At 38.0% G+C, this 19,349-nt stretch overlaps 1 protein-coding gene across 2 annotated transcripts in view; it reads left to right on the forward strand.

Annotated features, from left to right (window-relative positions):
• Positions 1 to 227: 227 nt before the first annotated feature.
• The window catches only part of LOC126251810 (uncharacterized), an 82,871-nt gene continuing 63,749 nt past the window's right edge, over positions 228 to 19,349 (forward strand). Inside the window, exons 1-3 of one of the 2 annotated variants that reach the window (XM_049952454.1) lie at positions 228 to 354; positions 976 to 1,218; positions 16,274 to 16,436. In XM_049952454.1, the coding sequence (XP_049808411.1) occupies positions 1,004 to 1,218; positions 16,274 to 16,436 (378 nt within the window). In that variant the 5' untranslated portion in view covers positions 228 to 354; positions 976 to 1,003. Of the gene's footprint in view, positions 355 to 532; positions 664 to 975; positions 1,219 to 16,273; positions 16,437 to 19,349 lie in introns of those variants that run through there. The other variant, XM_049952453.1, reaches the window with a different exon arrangement.

The following is a 19,349-nucleotide window of genomic DNA, read 5'->3' on the forward strand; positions in this document are numbered from 1 at the left end:
CATTACTCTCGCCCTAGATGTCTGATAGGCAGATAAGTATTTTTATGCAGAATATATCATCACAAACAATGCGAATTACACACTCCTTACTGTCTTAGTGTCTTAATTTCGAATTGCCCCAACTTCTTCGTGTACAGATCGATCATCACGCGCTTGCGCTCAACTATCGAACAGAGTCAAGGAGGCTATTCGATATATCAATCAGCTGTTCCTTATACGGGAGGGAACAGTTCAAAAGACATCTTTACGCTCCATTTCCGAAGACAATTCACCTGTTGCCATGGTAACAAGACGCAACTGGTCATCGTAACACACTGGCTTGAATCACCTTCCAAATATTAAGATTGGGTTCGGGTAAGTAAACGAAATAATTTTCTAATCGAAGAGTGCGGAAGAGACATCGAAGTTTGTCTGTAGTCAACCCAAGCCTTGCTTTTTTTTTAATCAGGAGAAAAAAAGTAACATTTGCGTATGGTGTTTGGCAGTGTTTTACGTGAAGTAAATATGTGAGATAGCACAATTAACAGAAAAAAATGCAGTTTTCACACGATATTCTATAGCAAATGAGTATTTTACATTCGTCAGTGGGAAAAACTGCTGGACTTACTCATCCCCACTACTTTTGATGAGCGTGATTGACTTTTGGTCAAACCTGAATAAGATGTATGACATTAAAATTTAAGTTATTATTTTATTAAAGTGTATAAAGTTTTCGGTGGTCAAAACGATTTAAAAATGCCATATAAATGGTATTTTGCATAGTTTTCGCCATAAGACAACAAATAGATATAAATTACTGTGGTAATGTGATTGTTACTTTTATATTCCATTATAGGTTACTGAGTTTCAATATCTTATTTATTCCGACGTACGCCTTTTATGAATAAATTGCTGAAGATATCGTAGTTCTTAATTAATTTTTGTTGCGTTGAAACAGCTGCCAGAATTTATAAATGTTTTTTTTTTGTTATGCAGACTACCAGGGGAAATTCCCAAAAGTCCGATGGATCTTGCTGAAACCATGAAGAATATAGTTGCAAAGGGAATACAAACTGAGATGGGCCCTCCGTTTGCTGGTGCTGGTTATGTGACAGAAAAGTTGTACATGCTGCTTCAATTATATTTGCAAAATAAAGGATGGAATCCATCAGTGGAATTGTTACAGTGCTTCAGCGAATTAAAGGAAGCATCAATGCTACCAAGTGCTGCCTACTTACAGTAAGAACTGCCTTGTTTATAATAAATATTTTCCTGAGTTTGTTTTACAAAATGGTTCAAATGGCTCTGAGCACTATGGGACTCAACTGCTGAGGTCATTAGTCCCCTAGAACTTAGAACTAGTTAAACCTAACTAACCTAAGGACATCACAAACATCCATGCCCGAGGCAGGATTCGAACCTGCGACCGTAGCGGTCTTGCGGTTCCAGACTGCAGCGCCTTTAACCGCACGGCCACTTCAGCCGGCTTTGTTTTACATTTCAGAATTGAATTTTCATATATCTTTCATCACAAAGTTGTTTTCTTAAAATATTCTTTTTTTAATGGATGATGATGTAAGGAGAAGAGGACAATTGCTCCACCTCCCACAGACTGCTGGGGGAGGGGAGCAGTATTGCGGAGCACCATCTATCTTCGTCATGCAGTCCAGCAAAATAAACGCATACTTGTGTATTGTGCTTATTATTGAGCATCTACTAAAGTAATGACATACAACATGAATTTTCAGACCAGTTTATACCAACAGGGTGAGATGAACATTTACAAGGAAGGGCAACATGAGTAATCGTGGGAGAGCATCATGGAAATGCCAAAAACTGGAAATTGACATGTACAAAAATACATCCTGACCATCAAATTCCATATGCAGCTGAAATTAGAAAAGAGGATATCTGCTATGCGCAGGACAATGGTTTGCAGAGTGTGAATGGATATGTAGAGGTTATCTTTTAATACTGTTCGACTAATAGCCTGTGGAAAATATATTATGAAGGAATATGGAATAGTCAGTGTCTGTTTGATGACCTCAGCCAGCAGTTGAGAAAACACTGATCATGAAAGGAACCTGTGTAAGGCCTGAGTCTTGGACTTCCACTCAGTCTCTTTTATTGTGCAATACTGTTGATGTGTCAGTTTAATTCTAGTTTAAAGTACAGCATATTTTGTGTTCACATAGTTTGCAATTTATGTGGCTCATTAGTATACTGATGAAAAATGATATAAATGTGTTGCTATTTCTTGCCATGCTGGCTTGTCCACTCCTTGTTTCTTTTAAATTGTGAAACCCAGCATTAAGTAAATGCCAAATTTCAATTTTTTATTTCAAACCATTTCTTAGATATGGCTATGTAAAATTTTCAAAAACTGTCCAAAAAAATTACTCTAGAAGATGTTCTAATTGAGCCATAGACCTGGGAAAGTCATTATTTTGCATCATTTTTTATGCTCTTTCCAGTGGTATACAACACAACATAGGTTCTAATTAATAATTTTTTTTTTTCAAAATACAGATTGAAATTTTAATTAATTTTTTTCCAGAAAGTACATAATCTGAAATTTTGATAATATACTTAGTTCCATTGCAAATCATGTGACAAAATATAAATATGGGATGGTGATGGATTAATTGTTAAAAAAATGTAAATGTTCCTGACTTGGTTTTCACTAAAAAAGTTGAACCTTGACTAACCATTACATCTGGGACCATGAGATGGTTGGAAAGCTGTGAAGGTCAGATAATCAGAGGAGAATGAAATGAGTCATTGACAGAGCTCAAAACAATGTCATAAATCAAAATTAAGTAAGAAAATTACACTTACTTGTGGAGGAGGAGGGGGGGGGGGGGGGGCAAAAACATAGCTTTCATGTTGCCTTGTTCAAGTTAAGACACAGGGGATTGGCATGGGGCTTTATCTAGCATTACAGTTGCACGGTTGGAATTTGAGTATTTTTTGACAGCCAGGACAAATGCACCAAAAACAATTCTTTAACGAAATTACCAATTGTCCAAGCACTTTTTTGGGCTCTTTAGTAAACAGTGCCTATGCAAGTGCCCAGCCTGTGGCTGAGGCAGCATTTTATAAGTCTCATCAGTGTTGTATAACTGATCAGCTACCAGTTTATTTTCCAACACTTCCCCACCCCCAACAAACTTCCTAACAGCACAATCATCAGCAGCAGAAAGTTTTTCACCTGAAATAGCAACTTGCCGAACATTATGACGATTTTTATACCAGTGAACCTAGCTTTCACATGTTTCTAATTGGTGTCTGGTGTAAAATCGATTGCTAATGCTGAAATGCTATTTGGTGTGCGCACAGACCAATGATCAAGACACATAGTCATATAAGTCCCATTTTTACCGAACCTACTTTAATAAATAGGAATTTAATTAAAATATACAGAAAGATAACTAAACTATCAGAAATATCAAAATACCATCATCTTAAAACAAAACCAATCAGCATATTCTATAATTAAGTTCAGCTTACTTTAATTTGATGCAAAACTAATAGCCTGTTAATTGGTAAAACAAAAATGTTGGACATTGGACCTATAAATGCAAATTTAAATAAGGCATGAAAAAAGTTTAATTATTGATGTAATAGCTCTGTTCTATGTTGCTTGGATCAGAATATTAATTACGTGATGCTTGTTTTTGAGTAATGTGTATCTTAATACAGTTGAATGGAACACAATAGAAACTAAGAACAATTTCTAAACAACTATCTACAAAATATAAGTTAATACTAACCTGAGGAAAAAGTTTGAGTTGAAATCAGTTTCCCAAAAAATTATTTTGGGCCTTCACAGATAACATTTTTAAAAAGCCGGTTTGGTTTGGCTTGCATCACTTTCAACAAGAATATATGTTCTAGTCGGAGTTAATGGATTTACTTTTGTGAGAACATCCATAACTAACACCCGGACAGCACACCCGCATGAGTAGGATAGGAGAGCAATGTAGACAGTCTACATGGATAAAGAAAAGTTATTTTCGTTTCATCAACTTCTTCACTCAGTTTTGTCATACTCAGTGGAGGCATAGACTGATATATCTTGTAATTTCAATTTGTCCAGTGATGTAATTATCTCCCACTACCAACTCTGCACATCATATGAAAAGTATTTCACTTTTAGTTGATGTAGAGTTGGGAATGAATGCATGAAACTGATATGTTCTTTTGGTTGTCAACACTTCTTCAAACCAGCTTTTTAAGACCATTTCGGAAGCAGCGTAATATTCTACAGTGGGAAAGGTGGAATATATTTTTGTTGTGTTATCACTCAAATAGCCTCATAGGGTTTGTATCTGGTTGGTATGGCCTTTGCAAACTTGGACGATCTACCAGTATCTTAATGGAACCCCCTACTCCATCACGCGCCCTTCCCATGTGCTGTGGCTGAAAATTGCCACTCGATTTTTATGTTGAAGTCTTCCTCATGAAGGCAAAGGTTCACAAAGTTTTTCTTATTTTTGTATTGAGCAGCAGAACATCTGAAAAATAGTAAATCTTTTTTGAAGCTTTGGAAATTTATTTGTTAAATATGAAATTAGCTTCTTTTGAAAGGCATAAACAGCAATTGCATTGTGCTCTGGACAATCAGAAACGATGACAAAGCTCACATACTCAGTTTTGTGTAACTGTTTGTAGTTAATAGCAAAAGGATGTTTAATAATCTGCTGACTAGTCCAGTGGTAACTGTGAGCTTCATGCTGTAGAAGCATACTGTAATTTTCTGAAATATCACATGCAACAACAAATTCCAGTTCATTAAGATTTTGTTTTGTGGAGTTAAAAAATACCCTTTGCTGCTCGGCAATGAAGTCGTGCTGAACCAAAGAGGATGTCATTCTACAGAATAAAGCTGTAAATCCTTCAGAAGTTTTCTGTATGATTTTCAGATTACAATGGTCAACAGACAGCCACTGGCAGAACTCGAGTCATTTAATCAGATTTTCATCAAGAAAGACTTGTAAAATCTTACGCATTTCAGTTTCTCTTGGGCAATAGTCACAATTTCCCAAGTTGCAATCAGTTGATCATGGGTTACAAAGCATTTTTGCAATGCATTACTTGTAATTGTTTAAGTTGCCATTTGTTACTGTTTTTAGTTTTTCATTTTCAGTTATTTATTTTTTGTGTTGTTGAGTTGTGCGTACGCAGATGGAGTGTGCGCCACTCCGTCCAGCTAATATGCAGTGTTTTGGTCTCAGCCCAGCAGTTTTAGAAAAACCTATTGTTATGGTAGGAAACTTGTCTTTAAAATGCCTGTGAGCTTCTTTAAGGTTTCACAGAATATTTTTTTTTTATTTTTTTATTTTTTTTTTTTTTTTAATTTCCATTTGGTTCTGTAACCATCAAACAGTCTTTAATACCTGGCTGTCTTCATCTTTTTCATAAAGTGAATGTACAGGTTTGACAGTTTCTATTGGTAAACATTTCCCTGCTTTTGGGTTCGGACTTGCCATAAACTTAACGTTTTTTGCTGAACCATGTAATTAACGGCATCAAATTCGCACAGTATCCTCCTGATACTCCACTTTTCAGTTAAAATTATGTGACTCATTAGTTTTTTCCTTAACATTTAGAATTTAGAAAAAGTTAGTTGTGAGGTTTTGGAGAGCAAATTTGTCAATTTCAGTATCATTATCTGATAAAGAAGCTTCAGCAGCAACAAAAAGTTTTTTTTCCGTTGACAAGGATGTGGTTTTTTTCCCTCCTGTTTTTCCACTTTTGATTTGACAGAGTGCTTTGATGTTTTCTTTTTTTTTTTTCAGTTGGGATCTAGTGTAGTTCTTGAAGTGGTGTGTTAAGTGTTCAAACGACCATTGAAATTTTGGTGAAGTCTGGGTCTTCGTCTGGAATGATTATCTTATATCCAGAAGAAACTTCATCTTCAAAATCTTTATCACTGATTGGCTCTGTATTTTTCAATATTGTTTCTTCTTCCCTACATTTATCACACAATTAATTTAAATTGTATAAAATTAAAGTGAGCAATCGACTGAATTTAATTATACAGTATGCTGATTGGTTTTGTTTTGAGATGATGATATTTTGATATTTCTCTCTCTCTCTCTCTCTCTCTTTCTTGTCTGTATATTTTAATTAAATTCATAGTGATTGAAGATAAGATAGGTTTGGCCAGAAGGAACTACTAGTGAAAAACAAGTCAGGATAATTTTTTGTTGATAATGTACCCATCATCATCCCATATTTATATTTTGCCATGTGATTTACAACAGTACTAAGTTTTATTGACGTATTTTGAAAATTTTAAATTATGGACTTTTTTTGGAAAGAAATAAAATTTTAAAATTATATCATGAAAAAAAAATTTAATTAGAACCTACACCATGTTGCATGTCACTGGAAAGAGCATGAAATTGCTGCAAAATGATGCCTTTCCCAGCTTTATAGCGCAATTAGGGCAGCTCCTAGAATGATTTTAAAAAAGTCTGTTCCTGCTATTTTGGTAAGTTTTTGTAAAATTTTACATAGCCATATTTCAGAAACAGTCTGAAATAAAAAAACTGAGATCTGTTATTTTTCTTAGCCTCAATCTGAAATGGCGAGGTAATAATTTTATTTAAAGTGTGTTGATCTGACATGCATTGGCTCATCCCCTTAGCTACACCCGATAGTTGTACAACCGCACCCACACAGAATTCCTAGCCTGATAATATGAGGAAAAATCAGAAAGTCTTTGCCCTTTTCCCAGCACTGGACCTTTCCTGGTTCGTGCTAGCCTTATATGCTGGTAGGTCCGCCACATGACACTGCTGTCAGTTGTTAAAGATGGTGGTTGTGCTTTACTCGTCCACAGCATTAGAGCAACGAAGTGTGATTTGTTTTCTATGGAGCTATGGATAAACGCCCATCAACATTTACATGGAAGTGCAGCCCAAATATGGGGAAAACTGTCTCATTTTGACAACTTTAAGGTGGTGGTGGTGTGAATCCGACAAAGGTTGTGAAGCCATGCATGACAGTGATCGATCAGGGAGGATGTATTCTTCATTGACTGATAACATTTCCCACGTGGATGCAATGGTGAAAGCAGATTGCAGTGTTCTCATCACAGCAGTATTCCAGGAGCTTGGCATATTGCATGGGAGTGCTTACAACTTCGTTCATGGGTCGTTGAGGTGGGTGCCTAAGCAGTTGTATGACAAGATGAAAGGCAAGTGCATGATGTCTTCACTGAAACATGTGGAACGGTAATCCAAGGAGGGTATGGGTTTCCTGGACCCCATTATTACTGGTGATGAAACATGGATAGCTATGGAAAGGTCCTGGTTTGCCTATGACCAAAAAGTTCCATTTAGCACCATCTGTTGGGAAAGTGATGTTAATGGCATTCTGGGATAGCCATGGGCCACTCCTGCTGGATTTCATGCCACGAGGAGCAACCATCAGTGCCGACAATTGTTGTTCCACACTGTCTAATCTGAGAGCTGCCATTAAACAAAGGTACCAAGGGATTCTTGACGTGGCCAGAGTGATTCTGCTCCACAACAATGTAAGACCACATATGGCAACCAGAACTGCCGAGAAGCTTTGGGTATGTCACTGGAAGATTCTGTACCACACAACATACAGTCCAGACCTCGCCCGCAGCGATGTCCACATTTTCAGATCGCTGAAGAAGTTCCTGGCATGATTCACAAGTAATGATGAAGCTAAGACAGCCGTCCGCCAGTGGTTGCATAGTCAGTCAGATGAATTCTACCACAGAGGCATCTCAAATTTAGTGCTGTGGTGGGACAAAAGTGTGAACCGGTGTGAGGACTATGTTGAAAAATAATGTAAAGTACATAAAATAGGATGCATATTTGTCATTACCTGTATGTATTTTTTATTATCCAGAGTGTCTGAGGCCAAAGTTGGAAGAGGTCTCTTGTAAGATCCTAAGCTTGTATTTCCTTCGGTTTATTTGAATTTTCTGGAAGTTTCATTAATTTGCCATAGTATGTATGTGCTATATATACTGCTGGTGAATAATGTCATGGCTGCTGCAGTAACCACAAGAATGTTCTGTTCCAAAACCCAGTACACTTACTTGTCTCTCCTTGAAGGCCAATAAAATATGTTTCCTGGGCCATGTGAGTACATAAAGCTTATTAAAGCATCCTTCTGCTTATTAGAAGCCTCTCAGACATTTCCAGTCCACCATTCTGCTTTTTCATAAATTTGAATTCATTTAAAAAAAGAAGAAATTGAATGAAATTAAGGGGCTCCGGAACGCCCTATACTTGCAATGTTAAAATAACGCTTATAAATTACATCTTTCCTCACAAAGTATTTGAGGTAGGAAGTTGAACTTTTTACAGATTATTTATTGGAATATGCGCCACATAACACAGGGATTTTACAAAATTTTAGTTCAGTTATTAAAGATGATTTTTTTTCAATTGTAATGAAAATTCACAACATTTTTTTGCAATTTTTTATTTATATATTCAAAAATATACAGTTTTTTGGAAAAAGGCTGTGTTAAATTATGCAGAAGGTACTGGTTAACATTTACTGGAAGTTTGAAACAAATATGTTTGGAAGATCCTTAGAAAACATGTAATTAGTATGAGAAAATAAAAGTTTTGGGAATCGAGCGACAAAGATTGGATTAACTTTTTAGTGCATTCCAGGTCCATAGGATGGATTATCTTCATCCTCTGCAAACTCCTCCTCCAGCTTCCTCTTGTTCCTCCTCCTGTTTACTCTTGCTTGTATTTCTAGACTCTTTACAGCCCTGTCTGCAGCCCGAAGGCGTTCCTTGTCTAAAGCAAGCATCGCTCTTACCATGTTAGAACCTATCTTCATTCCCATATTTCTAAATACCTTGCACCTTACAATGTTGCCATCATTGAAAGTCGCAACAGCATCATACACACCAAAGTGAAGTGTTTCTATTCCAACAAATACAGTCTTGGGGATTCTCGACCATATAACGCTATTTACACTTTCATTGGGGTTTTGAGTTTTTCCGTGAATACACTTTTTCAACAGTTCAGGTGCTGCTAAGTCTCTGAAAATAGGTTTTATCACCTCCATTATTGCATGAGGCAGACTATGCTTATGAGTGTACACTTCACCAGTTAGCAATCCTTTGTTATATTTACACCAACTGTCTTCTTCTTTGGGACACAAGCTATGTTGGGGATTTTCATCGTCTTTATTGTTTACAGTAATAACACATACCTTTGGCTTTCCAACATTTCTCCTTTTCTTAAAAGCCTTCACAGGATTTCTAATAACTTTACTTTTACTCATTATTATACTTCAACAAAACAGAGACTCAAGAAACAGAATTAATTACGAATATTTTCGAGATAACGACAGAGTAAATAAACATGAAACAATCGACAATCACACCAGCGATATATATTGAACCATCACAGGTTAGCCACAACACATACTTTATCTCACATCACTAAAATGTACCTGATGAACACGGACGTTAATAATAACACTATTTGACAGCAGTTTAACAGCGCCACAGTAGGTCATGCCCATGTAGAACACATTTCAAAAAAAATTTAAAAATAGTTGTAGTCTTCGGAATTGAATAAATTATATATCTATTAAGAGGTAATAGTCTGCAGATTCAGAAAACGCAAAAAAGTAAAAATTGAACTTTTCATGATTTTGAGCCTTTCGGAGCCCCTTAAGCATTACAAGAAGAGAGGTTTTTAACATGGGTGTACTGTAACAGGAACTATAGAAAATAATCTTGTATTTTTTGCCAACTGATGAAATAATAATTCAGGTCGGCACTATTTCAAATGCTGCATCACCTTTCCTGCCCAAAATGAGAGACAAGAGTGAAGCAGATATATTAGCAAATGACCTCCAGCCAGGGCAATATGCTGCATGCATTTATGAAAAAGAGTGATGAATTGGAAATGTCTGTGGGACTTTTTCTGAGCAGAAGAATGCTTTAATATGCTTTATACACTCACAGGGACCAACAAATTCATGTTATTGGCCATCAAGGAATGACAAGTACTGGGTTCTGAAACAGCACATTATTACAGTGAAATTCAAGTGGCTTGAAGGAAACATAAGCCTAGGCTCTTGAAAGAGACCCCTTCTCGCTTTGGTCTCTGACACTTAACGAAATGTATCGTAAGTGTTGGGATCTTGCATAAAGGAACCCTTATCAGGTTTGAGAACATGTGGTAAACAAACCAAGCCATGGATGCTACTGCACAGCTGTCAGGTGTGGCCTTGATGGCTATGGGAAAGTTGCACAAGTCACACCAACTCCCAAGAAAGGAAATAATCTGCTTAACCCATATCACCAGTTCTGATTTGCAGTAGGATTTTGGAACATATACTGTGTTTGAATTTATTGACAAATAGCCGACACAGATTCCGAAAATATCATTCTTGTGAAGCACACCTAGCTCTATATTCTCTTGAAGTAGTGAGTGCTATTGACAGAGGATGCCAAATTGATTTTTAGATTTCCAGGAGGTTTTAACACTGCTCCTCATAAGTGACTTCTAATCAAAATGCATGTCTGTGGAGTGTAACTGGATTCATGAGTTCCTGTCAGAAAGTTCACAGTTCATAGTAATGGGCAGAAAGTCATAGAATAAAACAGAAGTAATACCTATAATTCCCCAAGGAAGTGTTTTAGACCCTCTTCTGTTCCTGATCTACATAAACAGTTCAGGTGACAATCTGAGCATCCCTATTACAAGGGGCATTCAGTAGGTAGTGCAACACCTTATTTTTCATTTTTTCCTGGCCAACTTCAACTGAAAAAAAATGCAGATTTTTTTTTGCAGATTTTGTTGTAGGACTTTGTAGAATATTCCCACTTCGCCCCTATATTTTCATGACATTCCAGTAGGTGGTGGCGCTATACATAGCCTTCAGGATGGCGCTTTTAATTGAGATGCATTCCAAGTATAGAGCTGTCATTGAGTTTCTTTTGACGGAAAACCTGCGCATTGCAGATATTCATAGATACCTGCAGAATGTTTACGAGACCTAGCAGTGAACAGAAGCACGGTGAGTCATTGGGCAAGGCATCTGTCATCATCACGAGGTTGTGCAAACCGGTCTGATCTCCTGCATGCCAACCGGCTGCACACAACTGTGACTCATGCAATGTTGCACCATGTGGACACTTCACTCGAGGTGATTGACACATCATAAAGAAACACCTCGCTGCTCAGTTGGATGTCTCTGTTCATAGTGGTGACACACATGTCCACTTGTTGGAATACTCAAAGATGTGTGCCTGCTGGGTTCCTCGCCACGGTAAAGTGGCATAAGACAATCATATTGAACTGAGATTATGTTGAAAAGCAGGGTTTTGTAGACAAAAAAAAATGGAGAATGATTGTACATTGGAATCTTGAATAATACTGACCTGCTTTCAGGGGAAAAAATGTGTTTTATTGCTATTTGAATGCCCCTCATAGATTATTTGCAGATGATGCTGTCACTTACCATCTTGTAAAGTCATTACATGACAAAGACCAGTTGCAGAATGATTTCGACAACATTTATATGCTAAAAAAGAAAAAAAAAAGTGACACATGCACGCACACGCGTGCACGCTCGTCAAATCATCTCTCACACACATGACCACATAGGCTGTGTGTGTGTGGGTGGGGGTCTACTTTCAACAAAAGCCTTGTTGCCCAAAAGCTCACTTTCTGACAGTCTTTTTGTTGTGCTTACCTGTGACTCAGCATCTCCACTGTATGGAGAATAGCAACTATCCTTTTCGTAATATTGTTACATTTCATCCTTGATTTTCCATTGTTTAGTCTCGATTTTCCATTGGTTAATCCTTAAAACAAAGGCATTATTCATTATGGAAGGATCTCCTCATGATATTTCAATTACCAACTTGCTCGTTAAACTGTGAAAATATTTGGTTGGTGCTCACCTACATAGGGAGAAATGAACATCAAAATAAAAAGAGAAATCAGAGCTGACACAGAAAGATTTAAGAGTTCATTTTTCCCATGCGCTATTAGAGTGGAATGGAAGAGAAATAGCTTGAAGGAGGTTTTATTTACCCTCTGCCAGACACTTAACTGTGAATTGCAAAATACTCATGTAGATTTATGAGGATACTGGTTTTTTGACTTTACAAGAAACGAGAAGTGGACAAGCCACCAAGGACAATAGCAACACATTTATACAATCGATCATCTTTACACTCTTGTTCCACATGTGGGTAGGTTATTATGTGAAAAGTTTCCAGATGGACAGTTTATCCGAGGCAAGCCTATTAGATTTGGCTGTAAGTTGTGGTCTCTTTGTGGAGCAAGTGGCTACTGTTTAAAATTTGATTTAGACTGTGGAAAGGATCCAGAAGATACTGCAAGGGATGACCTACTATTGGGATCAAGAGTAGTCCTAAACATGTTGGAATGCATTGAAAAACCCACGAATCATTGTGTGTACTTTGACAATTTCTTCATTAGTAGAGATTTTCTGACTCGTCTGAGAAATTTGGGTTTTCGAGCAACTGGGACTGTGAGAGAGAATCGAGTTGGTGACTGTCCACTACTGAGCAGCAACAAACTGAAAAAGACAGTTCGAGGAAACTATGACTACCAGTTCGACAGGAATGGTGAAGTCTTATTTGTTCGATGGCACGACAACAGATGTGTTACAATTGGTACAAATTTTGAGCAAGTTGAACCTTTGGGAGCAGCTACGCGGTACAGTAGACAAGCAAGTAAGAAGACACAAGTGCAACAACCTGCCGTTTTGAAGTCGTATAACGCATACATGAGAGGTGTTGACCACCATGACTGGTTAGATGGAAAATATGTGACGGTAATTAGAGGGAAAAAAATGGTACTGGGTCCTATTACACGTTTGCTGGAAATGTCCCTCGTAAATGCCTGACTCTTCTACAGACTAGTACATGGGAAAAATGCACAGGATTTACTGGATTTCAGATGTGCTGTTACAGTTACATACCTGAAACTGGACACTGGAAGACTGAATATTGGACGTCCAATGGAATACCCACCAAGTCAGTTGAGAGTGATATCAGACATCAGGTTTGATGGAATTGGTCATATGACTGAGAAAAGAAGCACGCAAAGAAGATGTGTAAGAGCTAAATGCAACGGGAAACCAAAAACATATTGTGTTAAATGCCGTATAACACTGTGTGTGAAGTGTCTTGTGCCATTTCACAAAAAATAAATAGTTAAGACTTGAATACAGTTTAGTATAGTATATGATAGTGTTAGATCCCAGTGTCCTATTTTGAGGACGGTCATTATATCAGCATGTATAAATATTCTTTGGCTATTTTTGTACTTATTGTGGTTCATGCACTATGTACATTATAATTAAGGAATAAAAAATTTAATTTAAAAAAAACATTAATTTGGGGCTTAATGGGTTAAAGATAAAATTTACCTTTTATTTTTTTAAACATCAATTTTTTTGGCTGACTTGGCTTCAAATTATCAATATGAAAATTGCTCAAGAAATCTTTTATTCATTTTTTCTCTTAAGAGAGTGCAAAAAATTGTACAAGAAGGCTTAGTTTTCTCTTTTAAGAAAAAATTGCGGAAATATTATACATCAAAGTTGGTGAAACTCCAGGGGTGCACTTTGGATAGCTGCGCTGTGGTATCAACCAAATGACTGTACCTCTGCAAATATTATATTGGCAAAAGTAAAACTTTACCAGTGTTCATAGGGAATGTGCAGATGTTTGCACAAAATTTTATGAAAAACCTTTATGGTCATGCAGGAACTTTTTTCAAAATTAAACCACTTGGGATGGAATGGGTGGTGGATTCTTGATTGGTAGTAATGCCTAAGTAGAAAACTGCACAGTAGTTTCAACAGAGCTTATATATAAAATAGGTGCTTTCACAGGTGATTCTACCTCAGTTGTGGTGTGATACATCAGTGACAAAATTGGAATAGAATGAACTGGATGGATGTGTGGGTGTTTCAAACAAGTGTGACCCATATGACAAAGGGTTGGGAGCAGAAAAGCACGAGGTGAACCTCCTTTACCAAGGCTTTAATTGCCTTTTATTGTTCCCTTCCTCAAAATTCTTCCCACTTCTACCACACTTTGTATTAAACCACTCACTGACCTTACAATATGCTTTTGTTGAACTCTTACTCCCAACTCTCTATTATATACATTATATCCATATGAAAAAGTGCAAAACATTTTTCACATTGTATTCTGTGCTGTGTTCCTATACAAACGGTTTGTACTTCCAAATGTTAATTACAGTGATGTTATCCTCCAAGCTGTTTCTCAGGAAAACTCAAGGGACTAATAGCTGGTATTGAAAGCGTACATATGATATGCGTGACACATTTGACTATTAGATATTATTTCACCATTTATACACAAATATTCAGGCTGTGTGCAAATAAATTCATCTGAAAGATTTCCGACAGGTTGTGTTCTTTCCCTCCTAGCTCTTTTCAACCATTGTGCTTTTGTCTGAATAACACAGATGTAGTACTCCTACCCATCAAAACGAGATCCTTCCTTTCCCATTCAGTCACATGTCTGCTTTTTTTAGGTTGTTGCGTAGTAGACAGTATTACCAAGGCATTTACACTTTTCACTGTGCTGTTTTTATTAGTCACAATTTTGTACATGAAACGGGTAGTAGTATGTCCTACTCTTAATTTTATTTGCATAATCTGTTACATATGCTATGATGTACTGTTCGTGCGTGTGCTGGAAGAGAGAGCTGTGATAAAAAGATGTACAGTTTGAAAGATGTTAAGAATGTTTGTATTAGAGAGAATGCGTGACACTGTAAAACAGACTACTCAAGTGTGTGTAGTTTTGATTGTTGCTGAAAATGATCTGTATTTTTGAAAATGGTTCAAAGTGTGTGTTATTCATAGGATTATGGAACATGTACTGTGTTCAATCATTATGAAATGCCGCAAAGCAAACAATTTGTTGACATACAATCAGCACATACTCAAAAAATATCATTTTTGTGGAACACAAGTGGCTCTTTATTCACCTGAAGTAATAAGTGCAACCAGCATGGGATTTCAAGTTGGTTACATATTTCTAGATTTCAAGAATGCTTTTGACACAGTTCCTCACAAGCAATCCTATGGTGTTTTATTTCAGTTGGGCAACTGGATTCTCAATTTCCTGTCAGATAGGTCACTGTTCATAGCAATTGACATCAAACCATAAAGTGAAACAGGACTGATATCTGGGGTTCCTCAAGGAAGTGTTATAAGCCACCAGCTTTTCCTAATTTATATAAATGATTAGAAGACAATCTGAGCAGCTCTCAGATCGTTTGCAGATGACACTGCCATTTTCTGCCTAGTAAAGTTATTAGAAGATCAAAACAAATTGCAAAATGTTTCAGACAAGAAATCTTTATTGTGAAAAAGTGGCAGTTGACCCTAAAAAGTAAATAGTGTGAGGACCTCCATATGAGTACTTAAAAAGTCCATTAATTTTCAGTCACACAATAAATCAAACAATTTAAAAGATGTTGATTCAATGAGGTACCTAGGGATTACAATTGTGAACAACTTGTTTGTCCTCTTCTGGAATATTGCTGTGCCGTGTGGGGTCCTTAACATATAGGATAGATAGCACATGAAGAACAAGATTGAAGGAGGTCAGCTCATTTTGTATTATCATGAAATAGCGGAGAGAGTATCATAAATATAATATGTGAGTTTTAGTGGCACTCATTAAAACAAAAGCATATTCTCTTTTGGTGAGATCTTTTCATAAAATTTCAAGCACCAACTTTCTCCTCTGAAAGCCAAATTATTTTGTTGATTCCTCCCAAACAGGGAGAATGACAGTTGCAATAAAATAATACAAATCTTAGCTTGTGCAGAAATATCTCTGTGTTCATATTTCCCACATGCTGTTTGAGAGTGGAATGGTCTAGAATAGTCTGAAAGTGGTTTTCTGAACCCTCTCCCAAACACTTAAATGACATAGTAGTCATTTAGATGTAAAGGAAATAATTATGTGCAGTATTTTGCTTGGGAACACATTGTCTAGATGCCTGCCAGTTTTATGTAAATGTCACATATCCAATATTCAGTCCATAAGTCCTTCCATCATTTTTCATGCTCTAACTTTATTTCCCTTATACAGCTTTGTTGTGAGTGGTTCCTATTTTGACAGCTGGTTGTAAGCTGTGGCATTTTAAAACATGAAACAAACTTTTTGTTAGATCGTAAACATTGTGATTTAAATATAATAAAGTGTTTTTGATGTTACCAGTATGTTATTCAATTTTAGGATGATGGCATCTCGTGTGGCACTAGATGCTCAAGGTCGTTTGATATTGAGAGAGAATGGCAAGATAATCCTGCCTTATGAACATTTTGCTAATGCTGTAATGTTGAAGCATATGAATGGGCCACACGGGCTTCATCTTGGATTGGAAGGGACCATCAGAGCTGTAAGTGTTTTCAAATAATTTTCAGTGATACACAGTATCATTGCTTTTGGTTTATATTGGACTTTAATGTCCTGTTTATGGCTTATTGTCTACCTACCTAATCATGTGAAGAATATTTATGTTCCATGATTGAATAAAAATATAACAAATCATTCCCAAAAATTGAACTTCAGTTGTGTCAAGTTTTATTCTTAGCCCATTTTAATATCCAGTTAATACAAATGGAAAAAAATCATAAAATAATGATCAAAATTGGATGTTCAGATTGCATTACAGAACTGCTGGAAAATCTTAGCTGCAATACAGTCAGTTGAGTGAATAAAGATAATAGAAATGACTTCATTCAGGTTGCAGCGCACTTTTACTAATTAGCTTCGTGGTTGCTATGAAGAAGAATGAAAGTCTCATAAGCTGAGCTATAATGTTCTATTTACTGTCAATGCCACCTCCCTCTACACTTCCATCCTCAATGCCCATGACCCTGCCACTATGGAACACTACCTTTTTGAACATCCGACTGACTTCAAACCTACAACCTACTTCCAGGTCGCTATGACCAGCTGTATCCTCACCTGCAATTATTTCTCATTTGAAGGCTTCACCTACAAACAAATCTATGGTACAGAACCCCCAAACCCTTCACTTGGTTCAGATTCACTGGTGACACCTTTGTGATGTCGATCGAAGGTGAGGACACCCTATCCACATTCCTCCAGAACCTCAACACCTTTTCCTCGATTCATTTTACCTGATAATCCTCAACCTAACAAGCCCCTTCCTCAATTTTGACCTCCACATCAAACATACCAACCACCAACAATATCTCCACTTCCGACAGCAGCTGCCCATTGCATACCAAGGAGTCTCTTCCATGGAGCCTAGCTACCCGTGGTTGTGACATCTGTAGCGACAAGCAGTCTCTCTCCAAATATCTGAATGGTGACACTTGGGCCTTCACAGACCAAAGCTACCCTCCCAATCTTGTCCAGAAGTAGATCTCCCATGTCTTATCATTCCACTCATCTCCCACGTCCCACATACACACTGTCCGGTCACAAAGGAGCACTCCTCTCATGACTCAGTACCACCCAGGACTGGAGCAACAGAATCACATTCCCCGCCAAAGTTTCAGTTACCTCTCACTATGTCCTGAAATGAGGAATACCCCTCCAGTATCCTCCCCACCCCTCCCTCAGTGGTATTCCACTGTCCCCTGCTCAACCCCTGCTCGCAACCACTTGACTCATGTCTCACATCCCTGCTACAGACTTAGACGCAAATCCTTCCTACACATCATCCCACTTCCACCTACTCAACTGCAGTACTTCACGGACCTGTCTCATTGAGCGGTGTCCTCAGCGATGTATCAATCATCTTTACTTATGGAGCATTGACAGTGGCTTTCGTTTTTCCACTGACAAACCGTTTGTATGAATTTCTGGTGGCACAATAGGTTTCTCCCCCACATCTTGGACCTGTTGCTCTTCCATTCATTTGAACTATGAAATTTCTGGGGATCATCCTCAATAGGAAACTTCCTTGGTCCTCTCATGCGTCATATCTGGCAGACCGCTGTATGCGATCCCTCAGTGTTCTATGTGTCCTCATTGGTACTTTGTGGGTTGCAGATCGACCCTCCTCCATTTGTACTGGTCCCTTGTCCATTCGAAACTTAAGATTATGGGTGCTTCTTTTATTCATCTGCCTGTCTGTCCCTCTTACACCGTCTCAAGACTATCCATCATCATGGCATCCATTTGGCCACTGGCACCTTTCACGCTAGCCCAATTGAGAGTCTGTATGCAGAAGTTGCTGAATTACTGGTGTCCTACCACCATGACTTTCTCCTCAGTAGAAATGCATGCCGTTTGTCTGCCATGCTTGGCCACCCATCCTATGCCTCCTCCTTCGATGATTTGTTTGATCACCAGTGTGGGACATGTTCCTCTTCTCTATTACTGCCTGGAGTTCGCTCTTGGCTCTCGCTCCTGCAGCTTAACTTCAAGGTACCTGCAATTTTCCCAGTGGGTGTGAACCCTTCACCACCTTGCTTCATGCGGCAGCTTGTGTTCGCCTTGGCCTTCATTCGCTTTCTAAGGACACTACTCCAGCCTTGCTCTATCGCCTTCATGCTTCGCATGGAATTTCACGATAGTACTGTTGTGCACACTGATGGCTCTCGGACTGACCGTGGTGTTGGCTGTGTCTTTGTTATTGGCACCAACGTTTTTTGGTATTTGCTTCTGGAACACTGCTCTCAGTATTTATAGCATAGCTCTTCACCCTGTATTAGGTCACACAGTACATCTGGCAACACAGGCTTTTCAATTGCATCATCTCTCAGTGCCCTTAAAGGCCTCTTTGTGCTGCACACCGTCCATCCCGTAGTGCAAAGGTCCAAGAAAGCTATCACTGCTCACTCTTGATGGAACCACTATGGTGTTCATGTGGGTTCCTGGTCACATTGGTTTGACAAGAAACGAGGCCACTGACGCTGCTGCCAAGGCTGCAGTCCTCGTACCTCAGCCTGCTAGTTCTTATATTCCCTCCGATGATAGCAATATGGCAAAGGTCCTTTAATTTTTAGTTCTGGACATCGGTTTCTCTATGATGTATTTTATAAACACTTTCTCAGTGTCCCTGTTTTTAGCTGTCTTGTCTTTCATTGTTTGGGATTGATGTGTAGTCATTTGGAACTCATCTCTTTGTCTTCGTGTTCTACAGTTTTTCCTTGGGCATGTATGACCCTAGTTGTTTTTGTGCCCTAAAACAAAACAAACAAACCTACTCCAGTCCTGTCGCAGGCATCTCCTACCCCAGTAAAGGCAGGGGTACTTGTGAAAGCAGCCGTGTGATCTACAAATTAAGTTGCAATCACTTTGCCGCATTCTGTGCAGACATGGCAACTAACAA

Source organism: Schistocerca nitens, chromosome 4, assembly GCF_023898315.1.
Source record: "Schistocerca nitens isolate TAMUIC-IGC-003100 chromosome 4, iqSchNite1.1, whole genome shotgun sequence".
NCBI lineage: Eukaryota > Metazoa > Arthropoda > Insecta > Orthoptera > Acrididae > Schistocerca > Schistocerca nitens.